Source organism: Serinus canaria, chromosome 7, assembly GCF_022539315.1.
Source record: "Serinus canaria isolate serCan28SL12 chromosome 7, serCan2020, whole genome shotgun sequence".
In the NCBI taxonomy this organism is placed as follows: Eukaryota; Metazoa; Chordata; class Aves; order Passeriformes; family Fringillidae; genus Serinus; species Serinus canaria.
In genome coordinates this window covers 15948712-15976440 of record NC_066321.1, presented here as the reverse complement: position 1 = coordinate 15976440, position 27729 = coordinate 15948712, and the positions used below count along the sequence as shown (strand labels likewise).

At 40.9% G+C, this 27729-nt stretch overlaps 2 protein-coding genes across 2 annotated transcripts in view; both read left to right on the top strand.

Moving 5' to 3' along the window:
* Positions 1-4827, top strand: part of PLA2R1 (phospholipase A2 receptor 1) — a 37340-nt gene extending 32513 nt beyond the window's left edge. Inside the window, exons 27-30 of the mRNA XM_009088294.4 lie at positions 361-477; positions 914-1090; positions 1765-1794; positions 2008-4827. Of these exons, the coding sequence (XP_009086542.2) occupies positions 361-477; positions 914-1090; positions 1765-1794; positions 2008-2225 (542 nt within the window). The 3' untranslated portion in view covers positions 2226-4827. The remainder of the gene's footprint in view (positions 1-360; positions 478-913; positions 1091-1764; positions 1795-2007) is intronic.
* Positions 4828-23248: 18421 nt separating this feature from the next.
* Positions 23249-27729, top strand: part of LY75 (lymphocyte antigen 75) — a 44118-nt gene continuing 39637 nt past the window's right edge. The window contains exons 1-4 of the mRNA XM_050977080.1: positions 23249-23681; positions 25862-26236; positions 27095-27268; positions 27522-27686. Coding sequence (XP_050833037.1) covers positions 23594-23681; positions 25862-26236; positions 27095-27268; positions 27522-27686 — 802 coding nt within the window. The 5' untranslated portion in view covers positions 23249-23593. The remainder of the gene's footprint in view (positions 23682-25861; positions 26237-27094; positions 27269-27521; positions 27687-27729) is intronic.

Below are 27729 nucleotides of genomic sequence, written 5' to 3'. Positions count from 1 at the left end.
TGAAATCATGGCATATGTTTTCTCTGATTCAAGATAACGTTAGTGGAACTCATAAGCCAACTATGAAATTGGAGGCAGCACGCATCGAAAAAATGTTCCTTTCCATGTGAAAATACTGGTTTCTGGTTTCTCCAATGAAACATAACATGAACATTTTTCCCTTCAAATTTGTTTTAAAGTCACATGAAGACAGTTTTGTATCATCTTGAGCATTTTCACAATTATTATAAATTTAAGAACTTATAATGAATAACCAGACATTTCAAGCTCCTCAGTTAAGACTCATAATGTTAACTTTTTGAAATACAGTGTTTTAATGGCATGGATTGCTTGAAAATTTGCTCTGTGTTTAATTTGAAGGATCAAATCTTCTGACTATTCAAGATGAAGATGAAAATGCCTTCATTTTGGAAGAATTACACAGTTTTGGTTATTCTGTACAAACGGTTTGGTTGAACATTCTGCTTGTTTCAGACAGTAAGTTTGGGGAAGAATAGAACTACACATTAGAACCTGGTTTGGGTTTTGGTTATTTTTCAAAAACCATTTTCAATAACCATTTTTCAAAGCACTTTGGTCTTTTGAGATTTTTTTCACTGATTTGTGCCTGTTTATGGTGTAGTAAAAACAGTGAGGCTTTCTGCAATGGTTACCAGCATTCTGAATACTCAATATGCATACATGCATGTAAATGCCTTTTTTCCTTCTTAAAGATACACTGCAGACTGTGTTCTGCTACATAAGATGTTTTTTAAATCCTTCAAGAAAAGAAAGTAATACAGTGGCCAAACAGACAAAATCCTGGAATTCCTGGTAATACCATATTTTTCATGTGAGGGTAAATCTGACTGAAACAGAAATATTTCTCAAAATACTATTCTATTGTGTAATAATTTTTGACTTCTGCCCATAGATGAGACAATCTCCTGGTTTGATGGTTCTCCTTTAAATTATTCTAACTGGGGCATCAGAGAGCCTGAATTTGATAATCTCAAAGGGAATTTCTGCATCAGCTTGAGGACCACAGATGGAGTCTGGCAATTATCTCCATGCAGAGAAAAAAAGGGTTTTGTATGCAAAATGGATGCAGGTATGTGCTTCCATAAAAGAAGGCAATCCTGTCCTTATAACACCATTGTTTTACTTGTTCCTTGTTGCTTGCTTACCTTGGTGTCAGTATTCACCTCATTAATTCTGTCCCTTGGCATTTGGGAAAAAAATACCTCTAAAAGCCCTGGGCAGCTGGGGTCACCTCTGGTAGGGGAATCCAGGCAGCCACTGCCAGATGCAGGAGCCTTCCTGTGACATCAGGGTGACCTCCACAGCCCCCAAGGGGAGGGCAGGTCCAGCCTGGGAAAGCTGTGCAGACACCACAGCAGTAGGAATGTGGGTCTGTGAGAGAGCTCAAGTGATTCCAGAGCCCACACAAAATCCCTCAGTCACTGCTGGACCCACTAACCAGGCTGATCTGCCTCTCTATGGTTCTGTTCATGAATTTGTGCTTTAAAAAGTGGGTAAATACTGCTGCTCATCCTTGCACAAATGCCAATTAATATATTCCACCAAATTAAAGGGATTTTAAACAACATACTAGATTATGTTTAACTTGGCCAGTTGGAATAACATTGACATGAGCCAAATTAAACAAAGAACAGCCTATCCTTGTTTGTTTTAGGTAGATTGTCTTCTCAGTATCCATTTTATAGTGAATATACATAACAACCTTTGTGGGTCATTTTGTGACTGTTCTGGATTTTATTTCAGATATTGATGCAACAGAATCCTCTGAAAAAGGTAAATTCTGTACTTTTTTTAATAAGGAATAATACACATTCTGAGCTGATGTTTTGTGAGACAATATTTTTTCACTGTTAAACCTGTAATTTGAAATATGTGACATATGAGGAATAGTAACGTTTTCCTTAAAAGAGCTATATGTTTATATTTCAAATTACTTAGAATTCTAACTATATTTGCTTAATAATCATTTCTGTTCTTCCCTTTCAGCATCATACAGTGGGCTTGTAGCTCTGGCTGTTCTTGTGACACTGGTGATGTTGGCTGCCATTTCCCTTTTCCTGTGGTGCCTGCACAAAGAGAACAACCAACTCTTCCGCAGGATACTGTGGGTCAGAAACGCCTACTTGCCACAGATTAATGCTGATAGTCCTGCTTTGGAAGAAAGCATCCTCATTTCTGACTTTGAGAGAAGTGAGAACAACTAATTGATCAGAAGTAGCAAGTGGTCTTGTCTTCCATGTGAAACTTCACAACCTACAGTGGTTTTCTCATTCTTGGGAGTCCCTCGGAGTGCCCATATCCTGAGGAACCCTCCTGGCCATCAGTATCAATGCTGCAGGAGCTCCCTACCCTGGAGAGCTTTTGCTTTGTGGCAGGATGTGGTGAGGATGCAAGGCAGAGCCATAGAGAAATGTTCTTCTGTGAGACAAGCCAGGAATTGAAAATACTCACAGACCATAAAGTTCCAATCACTCACTTGGAGCTGACATGTTTGAGGTCCCAGAGCAGTGGACATTTTCATGCAACTTTTTCCTTTGGGAATGTTTGGGCCTTTGTGTTTTGTTTTTATATTTTGCAGAACCTGCTTTTGAGATGGCATTAAAATTTGGCCTTGAATTTAGGAACTCTAAAATAGATTCCAAGGATTATGGGGAAGACTTTTTTTCTGCCAAATGAACAGTTATTTTTCAGACAATAGATTCTTGCCACATTGATTGCTCTTGACTTGGGACTGCCAGAGTTTTGGTAGTTTGGCCTGTGATGCCTAGTCCATGTTATAAAATAAATTAGTCTAGTGATATAATGGCATTGTCATTCTGAACTTACTATATTCATTAGAGATGCATCCAGCATCCTATTCAAGATTTAGCTATGTCATCTCTCACCTAGATTATTTCAAAGATGGAATCCCATGAGCCTTCTTTAAAAACATTTCTGGGCAATATCTGTTTGAAGAAGAACCCCTGTTATAGATCTTTCTGAAGGTATGGAACAAATGACCTCACTGTTCACCTGCAGTGTTCCTGTGAGCAGTATTCATGGACACTCTGCTGAGACCCTGCTCTCCAAAGCTAGGGGTGACATGTGGGGGAGCACTCTGCTGCTCCCCAAGGGTGCTAGTCCTCTAAGCCCATGTAGCAGACGCTCTCCCTTTCAGTGTTCATACCAGGGTGCTAAGGAAGAAGATTAATTTTGCTGACCCCTTGCTCTGCTGATGGTTGTGAAGGAGCCAGCTCAGGTCTCTGTGCCATCTCAGTTACAGCAGCCCAGGACAGAAATGTTTACTCTCCCTGGGATTTCCACCAACCCAACCAGTCCTCCACACACTCTCTGAAAACACCTGGGAGCTTTTTAATATTTTATTTTTATTGCAGTGTGGAAAAACAAATGCTTAGCGATGGTTACTTCACAATGGATTTGGCGTCGTTTCCTCCACCTCTACAAGCTGCTGCAAAGGCTGCATTTGTTGTTCTATTTCTCAGTTTCCTTGTTTTAAGGTGACTCATTCTAAAAGTTTTGCAAGAACCCTGAGATGGAGGTATGTTCCTCAGACTTAAGCAAGCAGCTAAGGCCAAATGAAATGTTTTTACACAATATTTGTGCATGTGCACAGGAATGTATGACTGCCTTTTAGCTGGATTTCACAAGGCAAAAAATTGCCTGTTCATGCCATACTTATGTGTAGGGTTATTTTAAAAAAATATTTCATACATAGAACGTTTCTGTGCTGGTTTACAGAACTGGTTTACTCTTTTTGATGACTTCTAAGGTTGTAGCTATCACAAGTTCTTAATCTGAATTTTTTTATCATATAAAATATAAATAGCTTTTCTGTGTACATTCTGTCTGGCAGTTTGACCCCATACATTAGTCTTCGGTAATATTGTTAAAGGTTTGGTTTAGTCCTCTAGATTTATCTATTGGAGTGTTTTTATTTGCAGTCCATTATTAGAGTTTGTGGACTGCAACTTTTGAGTACAATTGCCAGATAGTCTGTTGTTTATATATACTAATTGTGATAGCTTTTTACCACCAAAAGAAAAGAAAAAAAGCTTATGACCTTCTTTCCCCATGACTGTTTCACCTATTCAAACTACAGCAGGAGGAACTTTAACCAACAAGCTCCCTTCATCACATTCACTGAGAAGTGTGTAAAAGCTGCCTTCTTACAGTACAGCAAGCAGAGTGGCTTGCAGGATGGTTTTTGTTTGCAGGACTAAGCTGTGCCATCTCTAGGGACATGTGTTTTTTGGGCTACAGTGCTGTTGATAGTTACACAGACTCTGGTCAGATTTTGCTATGGTTAATGAAGTTGTATTTTTTCACAAAACTTGACATAGATGTTTTATCAATTTTCCTTGAGGTATGTTTTATTCCTTAAAATATATCTGAAGGGTAATGGCATAATCAATAAACCTAACCTCAAAATAGTGATTGTTGATTAATGTTGATGTAGATGACCTTGTATTAAAGAAAAAAAAAAAAAAAAAAGTTAAAGCAGTGTTTTCTTCCTACTTTGAAATGGTTTTGAAGGAAAAGACCCATGGATATTTATTTTTAAATCTTTCATCATTTATCTTTTTTATAACTGCAGATATTATTCACTCAAGAATGTAATCAATGATTGCTTTCTAGTCTTCCTACTGGACTTTGTTATCAAAGGCTTTCCCTTAATCAGAGGTCTCCTATACTGTCCCTGATCAGAGTATGTGGTGACTGTGGTTTTGTTACTGACCTTGGTGACATTGGCAGTGAGATTCACTGTACTATTTCAACTGGAAAATTAAAGCATGACTGATAGTTGTCCATGCTGTAATTTGTCTTGGATCTCTCCCCAGCTTTCCTGAGAGGCTCTGGTGTTTCATAAGAGGAGTGCCCAGGCTTTGCCCTGGCTCATCCTGTGTGAGGACAGCTGGCTCCAGCCTCCTTTCAGGCTGTGTGACTGTACCAGACCTGGGCACTGCCCACCTTCTCCACACACAGGGTGGTCTGAGCCTTTCCCAGGGCATGGATGAGGATGCACCAGAATGTGTGTGCAAGAGGTGCTGGAAGGAGGTGGGAGCCAGATCACCAACAGTAAGGATGGTGGATGGAATCATGGCAATAATTTACAGACATTCTCCCAGCCTACTGCCTGTTCCCTGCAGTAGTGAGCTGAGGCCACCAGCAATGAGTGATGGGCTGGAGGGATTTTCCTGCTGCATTGTGGAGTGTGTGTTACGTGGGAGCCTATTTGTATCCTCCACAAATGATGTAGAGAGACAGATACATTCAGGTCAAACTTGTCTGCCAGATATTGGGGTTTGTTAAATCTCCATCTGCTTGTCTTGGCAGATGCCATTCCAGGAGACAATTTACCTCCTGGTCCCTTTAGCAATCCTTGCAGCATGTCTCTGAGGAAAAGAGATGCTCAGTGCAGCTGCCACATCCCAGGTGGACACAAGTCTGTGATGGGAACATTTGTATGCTGGTGATGCCCAGCATGGCAGGACACAGCAAAGAGTGGTTGTGGCACAAGGTTTTAAGTGGGCAGCATCACTCCTCAGCCAAGTCCTTTCTGGCTGTGCTTTTCCTGAGCACTGCCCTTCCTTGTGCAGGGATCCTCCCCTCCTGCTCTCCTGCCTCTGCTACCTTTGCACACACACACTTTTGTAGTGGGGCATGACCAAGAACCACAGGCTTCTGAAATTTGTGCTGTACAGTCCAAAGGGACCATTGGGGGAAAATTGTGGGTTTGCGTGCTCTGTTGACACTTGACCAGCTCTGGTTCCCATTGCACAAATTCCCATTTAATTTAACCCCCTGCATTTTTCTTTCATCATGTTACCTCCCTCAGTGTAGTAACAGGCATCCTCAGTCTCTTGTAATAATAAACCCACTGTAATGAAAACCATGGCATACACTTCCTCCAGGGCATTTGCTTGGTTAGAAGCTAAATTGCACACATGCAGCAACTGGGCTCTAAATCCTCAGCTCAAAAAGACCCAACAAAAACCCACCAAAAAACAAATCCACAAAAATATCGAGGCCTCTACTTGAGCTATAATATTTCCTTTGGCAACTGGTGAAATGTTGGTTTTAAAGCTCTGCAGGCCAGCAGCGATATCTTGCAGTCTGGTGCAGCCCTGATGCAGATGTGTGAGTAACCATCAGGAACAACCCCACAGGCGTCCTTGCTGCTCTGAGATGGAATGATTTAAGATGGATCGTGGTGCTTGGAAACACAGTCAGTCTCGGTGTGGCCAGTAGATGGTAGTGGTACACACAGAGCTGACAAAACGAGCTGTGCAAGAGAAAACAGCACAGGAACCTGCCCAGGATCCTTGAGAAGTTTAGTTAAACAAACAGCAAAGCTCCCCAGTCACAGGACAGCAAACAAAGGTATGGGTTCTGAGCCCCGGCCACAATGTTACAGAACTGTGTTTAGACAGCTTTCCAAGTCTCAGTGCTCCTTCTCAACCACTGCGATGGGATGCATCAAAGTGCTCAGAGAGGGAAAATGCAAGTCCTTACATTGATGGGGGGGCTTTCCATTTCTATAAAGCAAAAATCCAGTCGGGTTCCTTAATTAATAAAGATATTTTTGTGGTATATTTTGATTCTCGTGCCTTTCATGGAAAGGCAACTCACTGAAAATGCTTCAGCCATGTATCTCTCTGGATTTATTTTAGTATTTTATCAGTACAGACATTTGCTTACTACTTTTCAGGGGAAATGAAGAACTAAGACATAGAAATGACTGCATAAGTAATCATTCCACAGCACTGTTGAAAGTACTATTTTCTCCTTCTCTCAGTTTATTCTCTAAGTTGCCCAAAGCATAGAAGTTCCTGATCCCTTTCTATATCCAATATCTTTAGGCATGGAAGTGATTCTCAACTGCAATTGTTCCCAAAAGTGCACAGCTAGGAAACACCAAAAGTACTTCTACTACCTTATCCTACCTTTTTTTAACCTTAGCCTATAGACAAAATTTCTGCTGTGGTTCTTAGAAAAAAATGCTTGAAAACATTTTCTTTTAGTGATCATAACAGCTAAACTTGTAGACACAGAATAAATCTTGAAATGCAGAATGGGCCAAAACTTTCTCTTCTCTGCATGCTAACAAAAAAAAATAGGGAAGCCTGTCTTTCTGAACCATGCACAGAAAGACACAAAACTAACAGCCTGCTACCCACAGTGGTGGATGGCCAGCAGCAGTGATGGTTGTCAGTGGGTGCATGAAGGATGTCCAATACCAGGACAGGACCAGGAGAATGCAATAGCTGGGTCAGTGTCTCAGAAAACACAGGAGAAAAATAGCATCCTTGTATCTTTTCAGATTTTTATAGATGGATGCTCATCTTTAGAAAGTAAAAATTTCCATTTATTTTGTACCAAAAAAAAAAAATTTTTTTAACTGAAAGCTGAAAATTATCCCATCAAATCTGTTCCTCTTCTGCAGCTATTTATTCAGGTCATTTGTTCTAAAGCGTGATCTCAGGCCTTTGATCCCAGTCATAACCTGATTAAATCTGCTTTGTCACTTACTTCTGCCATTAACCTTGTGTGCATTGTAGATCAGAAGCCCCTGGAAAGTCCCCACAAAGCTGAGAACAGACAGACTCCACCTCATCAGCAGCTTTGGGCTGCGTTGCTTCACTGACGCTGGATTTGGGATATCATCTCAGAGCTTGATGCTTCCAGGTTCAGTGAGGTATGCAAGCAGAATCCCTAACATTGCATATTGCCAATGAGCTGGAGTACACAGACTTTACATATAAAGTAAAATAATATTCTAAGTCATGTAAGGCTTCATTTGTTATGGTCCCAATCCAAAGCTGCTTCATCTGAATTAGGTTTTTTTGGTAAACTACTCTTCATGCCAGCAGGCTTACCTGTTACATACCTGAAATCTGACAACTGTCTAAAGGCTCACATGACCTAGGCATGATACTTCTGGTGTTTAATATTTGAGAAAACCAGAAGGATTCTTTCTGAAAAGGTAAGAAGGTAAAATTTCTGCTGCTGTGTAACATGGTCTGTTAGTCTTGTGGGATGAAAATTATGGTGAGGGGCAAATTGAATTACTTTAATTATTGTTTCAAAAGCACATCCTAAAGATGGAATGTATGTGGGATACGTCATGGCTGTAAGAGACATGAGCTACCATTCAGTTAAATGTGGAAATGCATCAGAACAGCTTGGTGCGGCTTTCTATCTGGAAAGAACACATTTTTAGAATACCTACAGAAACAGTGGCTACTTTACCCTTTGAAACACTTGTAGTATAAATAGCAGAGTGGCTGTTCCCCTCTCACCATATCCAGGAGCACAGCTGATGTAGCCTTTATCCCTGCAGGCTCCTGGAGTGCCTGTCTCACTGACGTGGCACCTCTGGAACAATCACACCATGTGTCAGAGCATCTGGGTGTAGTTAAGTTATGGAAGAAGGAAGAAAGCCAATGTGGGCTCTTTTCTTCATCTTGTCCTTGACCATCCACCTCCCCTAACCCTCCAGAATCCAGTCTGGGTTGAGGATATGGTCTTTCATTATTGCTGTGTATATGTGAGTTTGCTTAATTCTTGTCTGATTGAAAGAATGTAAAGGTGAAGTTGGGTGAGTATCAGCTGCTCCTACAGGTTGTTCAACCACTTGCTCTGATGGAGCACAAAGCAAATCCTCATGGAAGGAATGATGAAAGGAAGAGCTGTTCACTGGTGAAAGCAAAAGTATAAAGAGAACAGGGAACAGTTATTCCTGCTATTTGGGAAGACTAGAATGAGAATTAAGTGACTGAACAGCAGCAGGAAATACTTGGTAGGTAACTGTGGGGATAGCTGGGCTGACAATAAGCAGCCAGTGCAAGTGGTAGGGTCAGTGAGCACTGTTCCATTCAATAATTGTGACTTAGAAATAAACAAATCAATCCACCACAGCTGCTGGGGATTTGATTCACAGCACTGCTGGATGGCTCTTTCAGGTCACCCTGGGTAAAGATGAGTAAGCCTGACCTGAAAATAATGGTTTGTATATGTCTGTGGGACTGCTGGTGCATCATCTCACTGCCTTCTAGCCCAAACCTATCTTCCAGATTTCTGACCCACACAAGTATTCAGCAGCCAGAATTCAAGATCTCTGGGCACATATTCCATGCAACTGGGACATAATGAAACAGCTCCACTTAAATTTGTGTTTTCCCTCCAGAGAGAAGTTTTTTCAAAATTAGTGAAGCAGAATCATCCAATTCATCTACTACATCAGCCAGTGGGACACAGACACCCAGCTTGTCCTGGGAACCTAAAATCCAAATCCAGGGTAAAGCACGTGAAGGTCCAGAATCATTACATAAAGAGCACAAAAATAGAAGGATATATGCAAAAATTGAAAACTTCTTTTTTACTGATTTTGTTTCTTTGAAATTCCTTTTGGATGTTTGTTTGTTTGTTTGTTTGTTTGTTTGTTTGTTTGTTTGTTTGTTTGTTTGTTTGTTTGTAGCCCTTGAAGTCACAGACCCAGACGATGGAATGCCTGATGATCACTTTACTCAAGCTGTACTTTGAGGACATTTCTGTGATGCACTTTTGAGTGGTCTTGTTGCCTCAGTGGGTCTGGAGCTGGACCCCAGGTGAGGACAGCCTGTGAGGAGAGGGGCAGCAGCACTCCCTGCTATGCAGGAGACAGCAATGTCACAAACTCCCCTTTCTTCCTTTTGTGTAACATGGTAGTGGAAACATCAACTTCCTGCACGGCAACTGCCTGGTTCAAAGCACTGAGATCTGACTGACTGACAGGACAGCTTTTGGCAGGCTTACAGATATCTGTTCCTAGCTCCATGTGGATCTGCTGAAGTAGATCTGTGTCCAAATCTGGTTCAAGAGCTGTGGGATATACTGCAAAGCCCATGACGCTTAAAGCAAAGCCATAAGCTATGAGAAAGGGCAGGAATGGTTGACCCCAGTTCTACCAGAATCATAAAATCATTAAAAAATTTCCTTTATTTTATTTGATACATTTAATCCATTTAGATAACAACAGCAAAATGAAGAAAATTATTTCTGATGTGCACATTCTTCAGTCTTTCTGGAAAAGATATTTAAACAGAGCCCTAACACAGCTTGGAGGTTTTCTGTCTCCCTCTGGGGACAGAGGAATATTCATGGGATGCTGAAAAAAGCTAAAAACCTCACACTAGAGCCTGTTCCCAAATATAAGGACATCCAGTACAGATGCAGAACTTAACCAAAGGTGAACAGTGCTATGTCAGGGCCAGTGTTTATTGTTTTTGTGATTGTATTTTTAAGCAGTAATTCTTTTGATCCATACTAACTGCTGGTCAGGGAAAGAAAAATAAAGCTTGCACAGAAAATAACAAAATATTCTGGCTGGAGGCCAAAACTTCGCAAGAGAATACTGAAGCCTAATATGTTTTGTTTGACGTCTTTGTTTCTGATAGATGTTGACTGAATTCAGGAGGATGACGGCACTTTGAACAAAACCAGCTGGGTAAGTCAGTTTGCTAATTATTAACCCTCTAGGGAAGAGACTGGGTTGGAAATGTGCATTCCAAACATTCTGGGAAAATATAAAACCTAATGCAGATCTCTTTCGGAAAAGAAATACTTTACACTGTGGTTTGTATTTTTAGGAGGAAGGGAGGAGACAGCTTGTGATATATGACTGAATTTCTCAAGATGGGTAATAATTCAGTCTTAGACTTCTTTTCTCCCTCTAGTAGGATTCAACAGTCCTGAGACTGAAGGAAATCTAACATTAAGGAATGATTATAGGGAGCGAGGAGAGGTTGTACATTTATTGTGATAGAAATCATAGGGGAAGGGGGAAAAGGCTGTTGTCAGCCTCCTGAGCATTTTTCAACAAGAAAAGGGAGAATTTTCAAAATCGTTAAGCAGGAAAAAAGTGTCAAATTTCATACTGTGCCTTACAAAATATTACTCAGAAGCTACAGAGATAAATATTCTGATACCCAAATGTAAAAATATAAATCCTGAAAAGTTAGAAAAAAAGTGTAATAGTCTTAAACAGTAGGCTTTGCTGTGATGTATTTACATCTCATTCTACCTGGATGCTCTAATCCTTCCTCTGTAACCTGGCCAGAGATGGCTGTATAGAAAGTAGAGGGTTTTTTTTCCTCCATTTCAGGAGTTTTAAGAGTAAAGGAAGAGTTAGATATGAGCACTACACCAAAATCCAGTGCAGTTCAATGTTTAACTAGTGCCAGTCTTAGCTAAAATTATAGCATGAAAAGGAAACAGAAAAAAGAAAATAACAGGGGGGGGGGTGGGGAGTGGAATCCTGGTAGAAACATAAAACAACCAAAGATCGAAGATGAAAAGAAACTTAGGAATAATTTTCATAATTTGTTTGACACTGGAGCTATTTTCCTGCTTGACACGTTGGTTGCAGCCCAGAGACATTGGCTGTTACGAGTAAGTGCCAAAATAGATGTGGTAGAATGCATTATTGTTTAAAACAAATAGGTCATATAGGATGCTGAACTGATTTTTGTTTTCTTCCCCATAGTTCAGTGTGATGCCATTAGATGTCATTTAAAGAAATACCTTAGTGTAGAGAAGCTTTTTTAAGTTAAGCTCCCTGACAATTAGTTTAACATCAGAACAGTGCATATTTTTGCCTTTTTAATGTTGTACTCTCTCCAGTAGAGAAAGTGGTAGATTGCAAAGTACCTTCTAAACTTGTTCATTCTCTGACTATTTGCAATTCTTTGGTTGCTTTGGTATTTGGTGTGTGTATGTGTGTACTGGCAGCTGTTACAGATGATGAACTGGAGTAATTATGGACAGTGCCATTTCCAGAGTGCTGCAACAGCCTGCTGTCCCTCCAAGGACTGATTTAAAATTGCAACTGGTTATGTAAAGTGAGCACTTAGAGTATTTTTGGCAGAAAGCTAATTAAATTCATGTATCCCAGAGTGACCACGAATGAGAGTCCTAGTTTGTTACCAAACACTTCAAGATTAGAGGGAAAATCCACACATTTGCACAAGAATTAATGCAAAAGGGACCCAGCCGTGACTGAGTGTCAGCTGTATGAGATGCCTTCAGTGGTGGGTCCTGCTGCTTTCATCCTGCCTGTGTGAGAGTAAGAACAGGCCTCCAGCCAAGCAAACAAACACAGCAGGTGGAATATTCAGGAAATTTGGGCATTTTCTGCTGTTTTGTTGCTTGGATAGGTACAATACTAGTAAGCAGCCAAATGACATGAGAGGTTAGTCATAGAGTCCATGAAAAAAACAGATTTTATTTCTCTGTTTCATAGAAAAACTGGGCTAAGTGAAAGGAAAATGGTGCCTTTTACTGTTGTGCTGTTTGTTGGCCGGTACAGACAAAAGAATTTGCCCAACACAGAGAGTTGGGGAGCAGGTCCTGGCTTTGTTTCCCGGCTTCACTGTCACTGTGTCATGTTGGCCAACTTACCTGGTTTTTTGCTTTGAGTTCTCCACATATAAAATGGAGAAGAAACCTTATTCTTTGGCAATGTGCTTTTGAGAAAGGTTGCTAAGTACGCAGCTGCACGCAAGCTGCAAAACCAACACCCTGTTACTAAAGGGAAACCCCCTTGCAGCAACAGTGTGAAGTGCCTCATTCCATCACTGTTTGCAGGCTGCTTCCAAGGCCAGACAGATAGATTTTGTGTCAGAAAATTGTTGGTAAAATTTAATTTTCAAAGGTTTTTTTCCAAACTAAACTTGAAGTAACTTTAGTTCTAAATTCAGGCTAATAGCAGTAACAGGTAGGGGCTAAAATGGCAGTGTAAAGAAATGGATAAATTAAGTCTATTTTTCAGTTATGTACTGGGTTAAAAATTTGAGACTATCGTCCTGTACTTTTTTTATTAGTGTTCCTATGGTGTTATGTTACAGAATTAGCAATCTGTCAAAATCCATGGTACTGTTTATAAAAATAAACTAATTGAAGGCAAAGGGATCTCTAGCACTATTTGTGTTTGCTCATGCTTTGTTTTCATGTCCACCACTTGTGTTGGAACATGTTTTGTTAGAATAATAAAATATACTTGGACTTGGAATCTCCACTAACCTTTGCTTTTAAAGTCAAGACTCTTGGGTTCCCTTTTGCTCGTTTCTAATTTGCCATGTCTGTCACATCCTCTCTGGCAGGGTTTGTGTTTATAAAAGTTTGAGGGAGTAAAGGTTAAAGATATTTACTAGGTTTAACAAATAAGGTTTTTCTTGCCATAATTTCTGAAGTTAGTGTTTGGTTCATCCTATTTTTAAGGTAGGATCTCAATTGCATTCCATATTTGTGCCCAAGTTAAAATCAATATACTTTTACCACTCTGTCTCTCTGAGGACTTCAGCTTGTCAGCTCAAGGGCTTGGTCTGTGAAGGGAACATAGTCCAGATGCTGGACTTTATACCAATAAGTAAATATTCAACAGTTCACTATAAGAACATGAGTGAGACTGTGCTCCACTAGTAGCAGTGCTTTTTCATGGGGAAACAGAATAGGGATACATGAATTTCAGTTTGTACTCTAGTAAATATTTCAGTGCTTTGAATGAAGTGCATCAGCTCCAAAAGGAAGCACTGAACCCTTACTTTAGCTTGGTAGTTATTGAATTATCTGGATCAATGTGGATTCAGATTCTAAAAAAGGGATTTCATTTGAGATTTTAGTAGCAAATATGCTCAAACTGTTGTGTATTATTAAAAAGGGGACAACAGCATTTCCTCTTTCACTGTCTGGGAACCATCCTAGGGCACCAGTTCACTGACAGTTTAGAGAACAGTGAGGAGCTGAATAGCTCTGCACTGTCCAGATTTCTGCAAGTGTATTGGCGGAAAAAGGGAGACTAGAGAAAATGTGAGCCTGCTGCTGAGTGGGGTTGTGGTAACACAGGATGCAGACAAGTCAGAAATATTCAATGCCTTCTTCACCACTCTGTAGGGGTTTTTTTTCAAAAATCCCAGGCCCCTGAGACCAGTGGGAGCATCTGGAGCAACACAGGCTTACCCTCAGTAGAGTACATCAAAACATTTAAACAAACTGGACACAAACAAGTCTGTGGGACCCAGAGGGCTGCATCCACAAGTGCTGAGGGAGCTGGAAGATGTCATTGCAAGGCCAGTGTCACATATCTTTGAAAGGTCACAGTGATCAGAGGAGGACTAGAAATTCAATGCAGATGCCTTATCTTGCTTCAAGGAGAACAGGGAGGATGTGGAGAACTACAGGCCAGTCAGCCTTGTCTCAATACTCAGAGAGGTGTTGGAGCAAATCATTCTGGAAACTATTTCATAATATATTAAGGACATAGAGATGGCTGGGAATCATCAGTATGGATATAAGAGGAGTAAAATTATGCCTGATAAGCCTGATAGCCTTCTGTGATTAAATGACTAGCTTGGTGGACAAGAAGATGGCAGAGGACGTTAATTGTCCTAACTTCAGAAAGGCTTTCATCACTGGCTGTGTCCTTATTAACCAGCTGCTGACAAGATAAGTAGATAGTGAAGTAGATTGAAAACAGGCTCCAATGCCAGGCTCAAGAGATTACAATCAGTGGTGCAAAATCCAGCGGGAGGCCAGTCACTAGTGATGTACTCTTGAGGTCAATGCTGGGGCCAATACTGTTGAACACCCTCGTTAATGACCCTGGATGATAGAACAAGTGCATCCTCAGCAAGTTCAGCTTGAAGACTGGGAGGACTGGCTGATACACCAGATGGTTATACTGCCATTCACAGGGATCTTGGCAGGCTGGATGGATCAGTTGAGAGGAATCTCATGGAATTTAACAAAGGAAAATGCCAAATCCTGCACCTGTTGAGTCATGTCCCCACACACATTACAAGGGGCTGAGAGCCATCTGGCTGGGAAGTAGCTTTGCAGGAAATTATCTGGGATCCCTGGTGAACACCAGCTTGAACATGTGCCAGCAGTGTGCTGGGTCCTCCTGGAACAGCTGGCCCAGTATCCTGGGCTGCATCAGGAGTATTGCCAGTAGGTTGAGGCAGGTGATAATTTCCCCCTACTTGGCATTAAGACAGATCTGGAGTGCTAGATATCCATATCTGGATTTCCCAATGTAGGAAAAATATGGTTTCGCTGGACAGAATCCAGCAAAGAGCCACAAAGATGATTATGGGACTGGAGTGTTTGTCACTTGAGGAGTGGCTGAGAGCTGGAGGAGGGAAGCCTCAGGGAGATATCAATGTATCTAAAGATCTAAAGTTAGGGAGAGTAAAGAAGAAGAAGAGAGACTCTTCTCAATTGCATTCAGTGAAGGAACAAGAGGCAATAGGCACAAAGTGATCCATAGGATTTTTTTTAACAAAAGAAAAAATGTGTTGGTTTTTTTTTTACTATTGTGGCCATTGGAGAGATGTCCAGAGACATTGTGGAGTCTTCATCCATAGAGATATTCAAAATGCAAGTGGAACCAACCCAGGGCAATCTGCTGTAGTTGACCCTGCTCTAAGCCAGAGGGTGCACTGAATGATCTCTTCAGAACCTGTGATTCTTTGAATTAGATACTTTAATTTATTTCAACAGCATCTGAGTATTTCTACCAAGTTCACTGTTTATAAAGAGATTTCTGATGCTTCCAAAGTTTTGCATGCTGATGGGACTTAAATTGTGGGCCACAGGTTCCTGCTGGGTCATTTAAATACTGCCTATGATAGATCCAGCCCAGTTTATTCTACATGGCTGAACTGTTTCAGTTTGAAATAAAAACTAATCTTAAGAAACTTGCAGACTTCATAGAATGACGTGCCACCCCTTAATAGAATATATATAAAAGTAGATGGTTTAGTACTACAGGCATATTACTGCTTCCAAAAAAGAACAAGAAATGTAGATGCACTTGTTAAAGTAACAGGAATATTTAGGTAAGCATCAATTAAATAGATCACTAATTAGAAATCTACACACACTTCATTACTATGCATTCTTGTTTGGGTTTTGGTTGTTTTGGGTTTGGTTTTTTTTGTAATTTTGTGATTTATTTGGGTATATTGAGAATTAAGACATATAAAAATCAAGGAGTGATAATAGTACTGTTTAGGTATTTTGCCGATTATGTGGTGTTACTATACTTTTCATTTTCCTCTTTTTAACATTTAAAGATATGACTAGAGTTACTCATGCAGCATTGTAAAACATGTCTTCCAGAAGCTGCCATAAAGAGCAGCATTACTCCTTGACAACCTCAGGAAAGGAAAGAGAGTGGGCTTTGCTTTTTCAAAGCCAGGAGCAGGTTCAGCTTGGACACAACTAATGATCTCTGCAATAGAAATATGTCACACACAGAGGTGATCTCTGAAATGACCAAATCCTGAAGCCTTTATAGTTTAAAATCTACTCCGGAGTTTTGCCTAGAGGCTCATTACTGGTTAGTCTGGCAGAGCACTGCAGATCTGAGTCATGAGGGGTCTGTGCTGCTCTGTACTGTCTTCATCTTTCTCATTCTCCCTCGTGTGTTCTGTGTCAAGCACATGAAACCAGCTCACCAGCAGTACTTGTGCAGTGATGACAGCCTGATAGCAGTACCCTCACAGTCTCTCCCTGATTCACCCATGGTGTCAAGCACAGATAGAAGTCCTATAAACTCATTTATATGCACTGTCCACCCACCAACTTAATCTCAAGTTGTGTGAGTGTTGAGTCACAGACAGGTAGTTCTTGTTCAAGTCCCAGCTGTGGGTAATAACTAAACCTATTTCAGTCTCATAGAAAGAATGACTGAGGTACAAATAATTTCCTTACAACAAAGGCCCCTTAAATCAACATAAAAATGCAAAAAGCAAGTTCTTGAGAGGAAAACTTGCTGATTTGTTCACACAGCAGGAGCTTTCATCCAGATAAAGAAAAAACTGGTGGATCATAACAACCAGGTCACTCTTGTCTGCATCCTTGCAGACCTCATCCAAAAGCTGTCCAGAGGCCTAGATGGTAAATACTGCTTTTAAAGAAGATGCATTGGCACTGCCCAAATAGATCATTTTTATCCAGGTGCACACAAATTTTATTCTGTATTGCGGTTTCTGCTTTTACTTTCTACTTTGCCTGCTACTGATGTGAGGCTTGCCAGCCTTTAGAGTTTTCTATATGTCACCTCATTTACCCTCTGGAATCTTTTTTGTAGAGATTGGTGTCACACTGCCACTGTGCACACCAGAGGCACATGGAAAGTTTGAAGAGAAAAAGCAGGTCTATTTGTAGGCTCTCACTCAGTGCTCAACACTGCCTTAAAAAACTCAGATGTCTGCAGGTTTGTTACTCTGCCTTGTTTGGTTTATAACCTCTCCCACTTAGCACACTTTCAGGAAGAGTCTCTGCTGACTCTCAAAAAGAAGAGTTCAAGTTTGGGGATCATCAGCTTATTCCAGTGAACATATGCAAATAGATAATTTAGCTTCTCCTCTTTTTTTACCCTGCAATTGTCCTTTGAGTTGTCAGAATCCAGTGTGTTTCTTGGTCCTGATGTACCTAAGGCAAGATTTAATATTAGTTTGGATTTGTTTTGTGAGTTGCTGCTCGCAGCATTTTATTGTTCTTTCACTGTGCTTTTCATTAACATGTTGGTTTGTGATCCTTTCTGTGGTTTAGCATTTGGAGAAGACTTAAACTTCAGATTTCTAATAATAATCTACCCAGTGGTGAGGTTATTGTGCCCACTTCCTTTTGCCAGTTCTCAAGACTTTAGTAGATGGCACACACTGATGCTGTGCTGTGCGTCCTTCAGGGAGTTCAGCTCCACTAGTAAGAATTTGCTGTTCCTAGCAGCTGCCTTTTCTTTCCTCTTCACAAGCTTTCTCACTGCTGTATCTCTCTCCCTTTTGAAACTGGGTGCAACTGCTGTGAATGCTTGGCCTTTGTCAAGCCTCTGGGAATTCTGAACGTAAACACAGGAATAGAAACCATGAGCTGAAGATGTAGGTCAAGATCTTGCACATAAATGAGGACCAAATGAGGGGCTGCAACTATTCTGTGTCTTCCCTGTCCCCCTGCTCTGTGAAGCAGTATTGTGGAGTCTGATGCAGTCTGTGTTACATAACATTGCTGCAGTGCCCAGACAGCTCGGAGGTTACATGAAGTACAGTGTTGGTTACACTTCCACCCTCTTTGCCCATCTGATCATTCTCTGCATTCTCTCTCTGTCCTTCTGGTCAGGCAGGCAAGTGGCAGACTCAGGACTATATATGCTTAAAGGAGGCATTTTGGCGCATTGGCATCCTGTGCCACCTGCCAGGTTCCTATTTGGTTTACTTGATCTGCCTACAAGGTGTCATTATTAAATTCCATTATCCCATTACCAGCAGAGGTGACTCCTACCATTTTTGTGTATTTTATATTCTGGTACTGAAATGTTCTGCATGTGTGTAGCATGTCATTGTCTTTGTCTAAGACCAGACATTTGATTTCCCTCCACTTATTCATGAGATGTTTTACATTGTTATAGAGGTATGTGTTGTTCCGGTGTTTGTTTCCTCCTTCATCTCCCATTTGAAAGGTATTTTATTTGTTTCATTTTTTTTTCATTATTTTTTCATTATTATCTTTTATTTGTTTTTATAATTTCTTACTTGTATTCTTATTTTTGCTCTCTGGCCTCTCCTGCTCTCAGGCACAATTTCCAAACCTTTGCTTATGGCATATTGAACTGTGTGTTCACCACTCCTGGTGCTACTCAGTTTATATCTTAATCAATCAGAACCTTTAAACACCAGCAGTTTAGCCCTCAGTGAGTTCACTGTTTCTGTATAGACCCTTTTTATCTCAGAAGTATTCCCAAGCTCAGATCAATCTGGAATTTTGCCCTTTAAACCATTCGCTCATATACTTGTTGAAAGTTTGCTCCTTCCTGGTCATAAGGCAGTGGGGGCATTTTGGAGATTGCTATTAGTCAGGGATGAATTTTGCCTCCAAAGCATGTTAGACTCAAAACTACAGGCTCCTCTCCAGCACTCTTAGTAAATTATTCTGCTTTGCATGTCTTTGTTTAAAGAAGAAAAACAAAGCAAAACCCAAAAATAAATAAACAAAGCAACCAAAAAACCAAACAAAAAAACCACAAACACCTTTCCAATTTAAAATTAAAAGCTCTTCTACCTGAACTAATTTTTATTTGCTTCAAAAAACATTTTCCAAATTACGACTGATTTTCTTTTACATAATTCCTTCAAATTATGTATTCTGCAACAAATATAATGTGGTACAAAATATCATCTTATTTGCCAGTTCCCACAATCACAATTTGAGTAATAATCCCACACTGACAGTGACAAGGGAGAACAGCTTTTGAGGAGATTGACCATACAAACTCTGCCAGTAGACCTACTAAACCAAGGCACACTTTCTGTTTAAAATGTACAGTACAGATGTCAGAGACCCTTTTTTAAAGTGCTACAGAAGAGTATAATTTACCACTTTACAATTTAAAGCACTTGTGTCAATGTTAAAGTACTGTTTATATTATTTTGTCCTTGTTCCAGAAGCACACAGAGATCCTGGCAGGAGTCAAAGCCAAACCAATAGCAAGAGAAAGACATTCCTTGCTGTCAACAAACATGCAATGTGGATGTGTCCACACTCCTTTCTTTGTCTTACTTCCCAAACCTGTTTTTACTATTTCAGTGGGCCTGGATATGAACATTTGAATATGCATCAGGGGCAGAGCTGAAGGCAGCACTACAGAAGTTACCACTGTCACATTTGAGTGAAAAAAGAGGTTGGTATTAGAAAAAAGGACTGTAATTCCTTTAATTATTTCTGAAAGTTATCCACCACATGCAGTGGAAGAAACAGAACAGTCTCTAAAATGCTATAATAACATCTAGGTATTTATTATGAGTGGTGACAAAGAGAATCAAATGTAAGGGTCCCTAGCAATAATAAACCCTTCAAGCACAATAAAAGCCTCAAAGCTTTGGAAATCATGCCAAAGATGCATACAGAGATTGTAGAAGAGATGTAAGAAATACACATAAACTCAGCTGAGAGAGCATTTGATTCATCTTAAGTTTACTGTGCAATATGACAGTTTCATAATGTGCTGAAAGGTTAGGCCACTGCAACTGGAAACAGGAAATTTAGAGCAAGAAGGGAGAAAAGCCATCGTCCTGTGTGTTCCCTTTTTGCTAAAAGCAAAACATTCTTTGATGTTTAAAAATAATTAAGTCCTCAATATCCATTAAAAAAAACAAGGCAGCAAACAAAGTAAGTGTCCATGAAGAAAAGACCATCCAGATGGAATTAATGCAAAGCATAATTGAAGTTACTGCTTAAAGACCTCTCTGGTTACAGTCTCTCTTTACCCAAATCAGTTGCTTTTTAGTGACTTTTTTCATAGCCATGCATGGGATCAACTCCATCGAACTAAACTTGTGTATCTAATACTAAACTTAGCAGCAGAGTCTAGGTAGCACTGAAATCTTTGTGTGCTGGCTGCTTTGTGGCTACCATCACTTTCTTGGAGAGAGTCCTTTCCCTCAGGAAATAACTGCTCCTGTAACTCTTGTAAGCCTTCATGTGGCTGTTGGGTTTAGGTTTTTTTTGGTTTTTTTGGTTTTTTTTGGGGGGTTTTTTTTTGGTTTTTTTTAGTTTGTTTTTGGCTTTGCTTGGGTTGTTGTTTGTTTGTCTGTGTTGGGTTTTTTTGTTTTCTCCTGTAAGGACTTAGGTATTGTAAGCACCCATGCTGCAAGGTTAAAAAGGCAGCAAATAACTAGTGATCCCTGTTCAGATATCCCAGTTTCAAAGTCATTGCTGGAGGAAGCAGAGAAAAGCAGAAGTTACCATCTCCAGATCCTCTTCCTATTCTCTTGAGATGCTGTAGGCAGCAAATCCTTTTCCACCATTCCCTTTGTGCTCACTGGCACATGTGGATGCACTCAACTTAGCCAGAAAAACTGGATTGCAATGTGTTGAACGCAAAAGGAGGAAGGTTGCTCATGCAAAGTATCTTTTTCATGTGGTGAGCAGAGCAGAGATGGGGTGGAGATTTATGGATAGATAGGTGTTGACACTTTCTACAGGCATTGCTATTGTTAAAACATATGGGCATAAGGGCAAAAAAATTATCCTTTGATAAGCAACAAAGACTCCTGCTGGAAATACAAGGCTCTTAGTCATGATGTTGGCACCTTGAAAGGCTTTTTGTTTGGAAAGGCAAAGTAGTCTTCTTGGAAGCAAAAGGCTGCTGTGCATTACTGGTAGCTCTGTGGTTGGGCCCTCCTGTATCTGAAATTCTGTATTTGGTTATCTCTGCAGGCATGGTTGAAATTTGCTCAGCCATTAGCTCTGCTTTGAAGTGAGCTATAGGTATTCATGGGGATATGTAATGCTTGTGACTTGCAATACAGAAACTGCTCACTGATTATGCTGAGTGATAATGTGCAGCTCACATTAAATGCAGAAGCCTCAATTATAAAGGATAAATCCTATAAGAAGTAGGCTTTGGCATTGTTACAACTTTGATAAGCTTTAATACCAACCCACTTTTTCAATAAGAGAAAACTGTATTAGAGTTCCATAGGTTATCACATGACATACACCAAATCTCATTTTTTCCCGCATGTTCTTTCAAAAATTTTGGTTGATTGGTGGGCTCACCAGGACTGTACATTTTGTATCTCCTCTTAAATTAATGTAAATCAGAATTCAAGTATAGGACATGTACATGAACCCAAAACTGAAACTAAGAGGCACCAATGAAAACTGCATTTTTTCCTATTCTTGGGCATTCTTTATTTTTTGAGCCAGGATCAGCGTTTGAGTCTATACTATCAAAGATAATATTTCATAAACCAATAAACAAAAAAGGAGCTGAAATCAGAAGTAACTGAAAGCATATGTTACATATGTTAAGATACCCTAGAGAACCCCTCCCCTATTAATACACATATGTGGTGATATATTTGTGGTAAGTTGGATGCTGGTAATTTCAGAATTGCTGGTATGTGTTCAATACATATGCACTGCATTCTATTAGTATCAAAATGAAATTCTATTACTAACCATTCCCAAACTGGGACAGTCAGTGCATTAATAACAACACACATTTGGAAAGATTGATGGGAACACAGGGTTCACACCTGCTTCTTGTTTTATTTAAAAAGAGCCACGCCATCCCACCACATATTTAATTTCAGTTTCAATAGCTTGCTTTTGCATCAGGCTCACCAGTGGGGAATTTCTGCTTCCCATTCTCTGTGTGGAGACTTTAAAGCTTTGCTCTTCCTGAAAATGAATTATTTCTGGTAACACAGATTCGATTTTACTGCATCTACAGACTCCTCTCTTCCTGGACCTGACTTCTGATTTTTCAAATAGCTCCTGCCTTGGCAGCCACGTGCAGTTTCCAGCAGGAGAGAACATTTGTTAGCTTGCAGGTGTCTGGTTTTGTTCACTGCATTTCCACTCAATACCCAGCCTGGCATACCTTCAAATCCTGTGTCCCCACGAGTACACATTCCTACATGATGGGCACACTGGAAGCATATAGAACAGACTGCACATTGCATTTCCCATCTTTATGTAAATTTAGTATTTCTTTCCATGAATGGCTCTTCCAAGTCTAATCAAAATGTATTTTCCTAGAAAAATAAGTTTTTTCTTGTGACTTTGCAAAGAGTCTTTTTAAGCAGCTGGATGTTGAGGTATACAGCCTGTCCAGCTAAGCATTGAATCAGGCACCATGTCTCTATAAACTCGATTTCATTCCACATCGTTTCTATCAGTTTTCCCTTTTTTTCTCTTTTCCTCCTTCAAGTCAGATGGTTCTCGCCGTGTACACGTTACTTGTGTAACACAAGTTACTTTTGGTTTCTGTTGCCACCCTCAAAATTTTCTCAGTGACAGCGACTTGGCACTGCGCAGCGCCATCCCCTCCTCGCCCGGCCCCGGCACGCTGGGGGCAGCCAAGCGCAATTGCGCAGCCCCTGCCTCGCCCATGGCAGCCGGCCCCGCGGCCGGAGGGGATCGAGGGTCGCAGCGTGATGTGCATTATTTGTACCATTTTAAATATTTTACTTCCATGTGTTTGTTAATTTTAGATTATTCTATTCACTATTCTTTTCACCTTTTGCCTTTTTTCACTTCTAGCAGTTTAGCAGTTACGCTTTCCCCTTTTTCCCCAGCTGAGCTTCTAAGGTTTTTTTTTTTTTTTTTTTTGTTTTTTTTTTTTTGTTTTTTTTTTTTTTTTTGTAGTTTTAACTTTTCTGACCACGCGACAATTCGATCTGCTTTTCCAGTCTTTCCTCGGGTTTTCCCCCTTTTTTATTTTATTTTTGTTGTTGTTGTAAATTCCTTTTTTTTTTTTTTTTTTTTCCCCGTTTACTTTTCTTCTTTTTTTCCTCTTTCTCCCCGCCTTTTCCCTTCATCTTCCCTCTCACGTTTTCGCTCGCGGCTTCACAGCCCCGCTCGGGCCGGGCCGGCCCCGCCTCGCCCCAACCTCGGGGGCCGCTTTCCTCCTGGCAACAAGTGACGCGCGGGGGGCGGCCAATGGGCGGCGCGGCGGGCGCGGCGCTGGGGCACGGCGAGCCCGGCAGCGCGGCCGCCCCGCGCAGCCTGCGCGCCGCGGGGGACGATGGCGGGCGCCGGGCGCTGCGTGCGCGCCTGCGGCCTCGCCCTCGCCTGGCTCCTGCTGAGCTGCGCGGCCGGCCGCCACCCCGCAGGTAAGCCGGGCGCCCCCGGGCCAAGCGGGAGGCGGGTGCGCTGCGGGCGCGGAGGGTCCTTGAGCGCCCCGACGGGCGCCTGGGCGGGTCAGGGGGCGGCGTGACGGGCCTTCCGCCACGGCGGCTCCTTCGGGCGCTGCGCTCGGTGGCAAAGTCCGACTGCGTGGAAACAACCTGGGAAACTTAGAAGGAGAAGCGAAGAAAGCAGGGAAAAGTCCCGGACTTCCCTCTCGGACCGTGCGCTTGGCCTGGGGCGTCGCGAAAGCCGCCTCCGGCCGCGGCTGCCACGTCCCGGTGCCCGCGGAGCCGGGGCCGGGCCGCGGCCTTTGGCCTGACAGCTCGGGGCCAGCGGGTGCCCGAGCCCGGGCAGCTCCCGGCAGCGCGCTCCGCCGTCGCTGTTATCCGCCGCTGTGTGCGCAGTGAGACAGAGAAGGAGGCTCGCCTTACCAGACAGGAAGCAGGTGGAAAAGTTTCACGTTGAGCAAATTCTTGTAAGCCGCAGCCGCTAGACTAGTCAGAGCTTCTGGGAAACAGGCTGAGCTCTTCGCTAAGTGGCACCTCACGTATTTTTTTATATCCTGTGATAGTAACAGGCTCAGGTTGGTAGCTGAAGATGTCACTAAAAACTTCGTGGCCAGAGCATTGAACTGGAGTAATTATTAATAAATTGCTGCCAGACAGATTTGGTGAGACAGTATCAGCAGTTTTTTCAGGGAAATTTTAAAAAGTGATTTTCCACTTGACATCACCATGAGGGTTGTGGAGGAAGAAGTGAAAGAAGATGTGGGAAGAGGCTAAAAAGTTGTTACAAGAAATAAAAAAAAAAGGAAGAAAGTAATGAGGGAAGAGTAAAAAGCAAAAGCAGATAAAACACAGGGTTAAAGGATACCATGAAAGCAGGTTTAGTTGTTAAAATGTCTTAGTAGGATAAAAGGGACAGTTGGTTGAAGTTGGTGTGCTCCTTAAAAAAATTCACTGTAGTAGGTGGGTGACTTACAGATTCTTCTTTACAGTGTGATCAGCTAGGTACTATTTCGATACTGCTTGGCACTTACACAGTGGAAAATTCATGGGTGTACTGGGAAGTAGTGGTAAAATTCACTGCACTAACATCACTGAATATTTTCCTTCCTGTTCAGCCAAACCTATTAGTAAGTCATAACAGAAAAACGCAGTAGGAATGTGATTGGCAGTGCATTGCTATGAAAAACAAAATACTATTCAGCAGATTTCTTATTTAAGCAGCAGAATTATAGCCTTGTGGGTCTGGTACAGCCATGGTCCATTTCAGCCTGATTAGTGAAGTTCTATGCTGTGGAGCCATCTTTATTGTGGCATAGAAATAGTTTTAGGGCATTTTTTCATGGTCTGCTTAAACCTACTGCTGCTTGTAGGAAGTGTTCTTATACTGACAGAGGTGTTAGCTTTTCTTAGTAGGGTGATTCATACACTTTTTAAATGGTTTACTGTGCTTTATCAACTTTAATTTTTCTCTTTAATCACAAACTACACCAGAACAGAAAATGAAACTCATCACAACTGAAAATGAAACTAGGGTCCCTACTAGGGTCCCTATATAATTCTAAAAATTATAATCCTAATATGTTCTGTGCTGTCTTTGGTGGGATACTCATCCTGAAACTTTCTCCTCAAAGCAGTGCTAGATAACTTAGTAGTACTGCAGCTGTACCCACAAACTGGTTCAAATGTAAACCTCTCATGCTCTGTATCATATAGGATACACAATTTAGAAAAAAGTGCTTAGTAAGTGAATATTATTATTAATTATATTTTATGGTGTCTGTTGTATCTGTTACTGTGTTTGCAGATAGGCATGAAGACAAGATTTTTACCCAGTAAGGTTGCAAATTGATCAGGGGCTGATGCAATCAGTATATGTTAAATATAGAGAAAGAATTCTTATTACTAGAATTGGACTTAGAAGTCTCATTTGTCTCTCCTCATTTTATAAAGACTTGGAAAGAGGTCTTTTTCCAAAGAAGTTAAGACTCACTAAAGAGCAGGAAAATTCACTGTGGCTTCTACAAAAGAGGGGGTTTTACATACGAACAGCAGTTGTGGTACTTCTCTGAAAGCATTTCTCAGAATGTGATTACCCTTTTAAAAATGAGCTGCCTGTGAAAATGATGCTGAATCATAGCCATGTGTTTCTGATACAGGCAATGATGCTTTTACCATTCGCCATGACAAACAGAACAAGTGCATACAAGTTAAAAACTCCCTGATAGTCATAGATGACTGCAGGGACACCAGTGAAGCTTTATGGAAATGGGTATCCCAGAATCGCCTCTTTCACTTGGGGTCCAAGCAGTGCCTGGGACTTGATATATTCACCAAATCAGTGTCTCGCCTGAAAATGGTTGATTGCAACTCAGAATTGATGCTGTGGTGGCGATGTGCTGATTCTTCCATCGTTGGGGCATCTCAGTACAAAGTAACTATCAAGAATAACTATGTGACTGCAAGCATAAATGCAACAGACCAGTGGAAAAGCAACAATTCCTCCAGTGATATATGTCGGTATCCCTACCATGGTAAGTTTGCACCTTGAAGATTTTTTTTTATTTTTAAGGGCTTTTTGAGTATGTGTGAGCCAATAAGTTCTTAAAATAAGTTAGGTGAAAAGATTGATCAGTAAAGCAATAGAATGTTGTGCTGTACAGAGAAACTTCAAAGGTTTTTTAAAAAAATAACAGCACAACTGCAGAAATTTTGTTACTGAGTGGCTTTCTTAGCAGGTTTAAATCCCCCCTGCCCCATGTTTCAGTGGAAACCTATTTAATTATGAAATACCAACCACCTTCTATCAGAACTGACACTGTGTTCCTCACCATGATGGGAATTTTCCTGTTAGCAGCATTTGAGGATGTTTTCTTTGCTGGTAGGCTACACAGTCAAATTCAGAGCATGCTGCCAGCTCACAGCCTGCTGGGCTGTGAGCTTTGGTATGGTAGTGTGTGCACTTGCCATGGAAGCCAGTCTTGTCTGAAATCTCATGCTTGCTGGAAGAAGTGGTGAAAATGTGCTTTACCTTTTCCCTCTCCTGTACGTGTTGATTGTTAAAAGTCCTTGTTCTGTAAGACTCTGCAAAGCACCTGGATTTCAACAGGCCAATGAATTATCTGTAACTTACCAGGATGGGGGAGACAAGTTTCTGCTGTTTCTCAGAAGAAAATGTCCAGAAAAATATTTCTGAATGTATTTTGTTTTTCAGTTCTGGCATTGTTGTATATTATCTGTAACAAGAAGATATGGTATTTTAAGACCACCAGTGTGACCTGCATGCATTTAGGTTAAATGTGTCTGTACAAGCAGTAACACTGATTTGCTGTACTTTCCATGTCTAGCAAGGGGAATATATTAACTTTTTTTTTTTTTTTCATCTTCTGCAGAGGTTTATACTAAAGATGGCAACTCTTATGGTAAACCCTGTGAGTTCCCCTTTCTGTATAACAAGGTGTGGCATCATGACTGCATCCAGGATGAAACTCACACGGGAGGGAAATGGTGCGCCACTTCTGAAGATTATTCTCGAGACGGAAAATGGGGAGTCTGCTTACAGCCAGGCACGTTGGGTTTCTACATAGACATCCTAAAAGCATTTTGTCACTTCTCTGATGTACAGCTCCACCTTTGTGTGGCTGTTAAGCTGTGTAAAAGCTTTTCTGTTGCAGTGTTGGCTTAAACTGCAAGTATTAGTGATGACCAATATAAAAACCAGTTGACCCTACATATTACATTCAAAACTTTTTCTTTTGAAACTTTCATAATGTTTCTGTATAGTTTTAGATAAAAGTATCTTCTACTTCTTTTAAACAGAGGATGGTTGTCATGATAGCTGGGAACATGATCCAGGGTCTGAAAATTGCTACCAGTTTAATACACAGTCTGCTCTTTCTTGGAAGGAAGCTTATATTTCATGTCAAAGGCAAGGAGGAGATTTACTTAGCATCCAAAATGCATCTGAATTAAGTTACATACAAGGTAGGTGTAATTATTCACATATGAATACTGGTAAATCTTTATA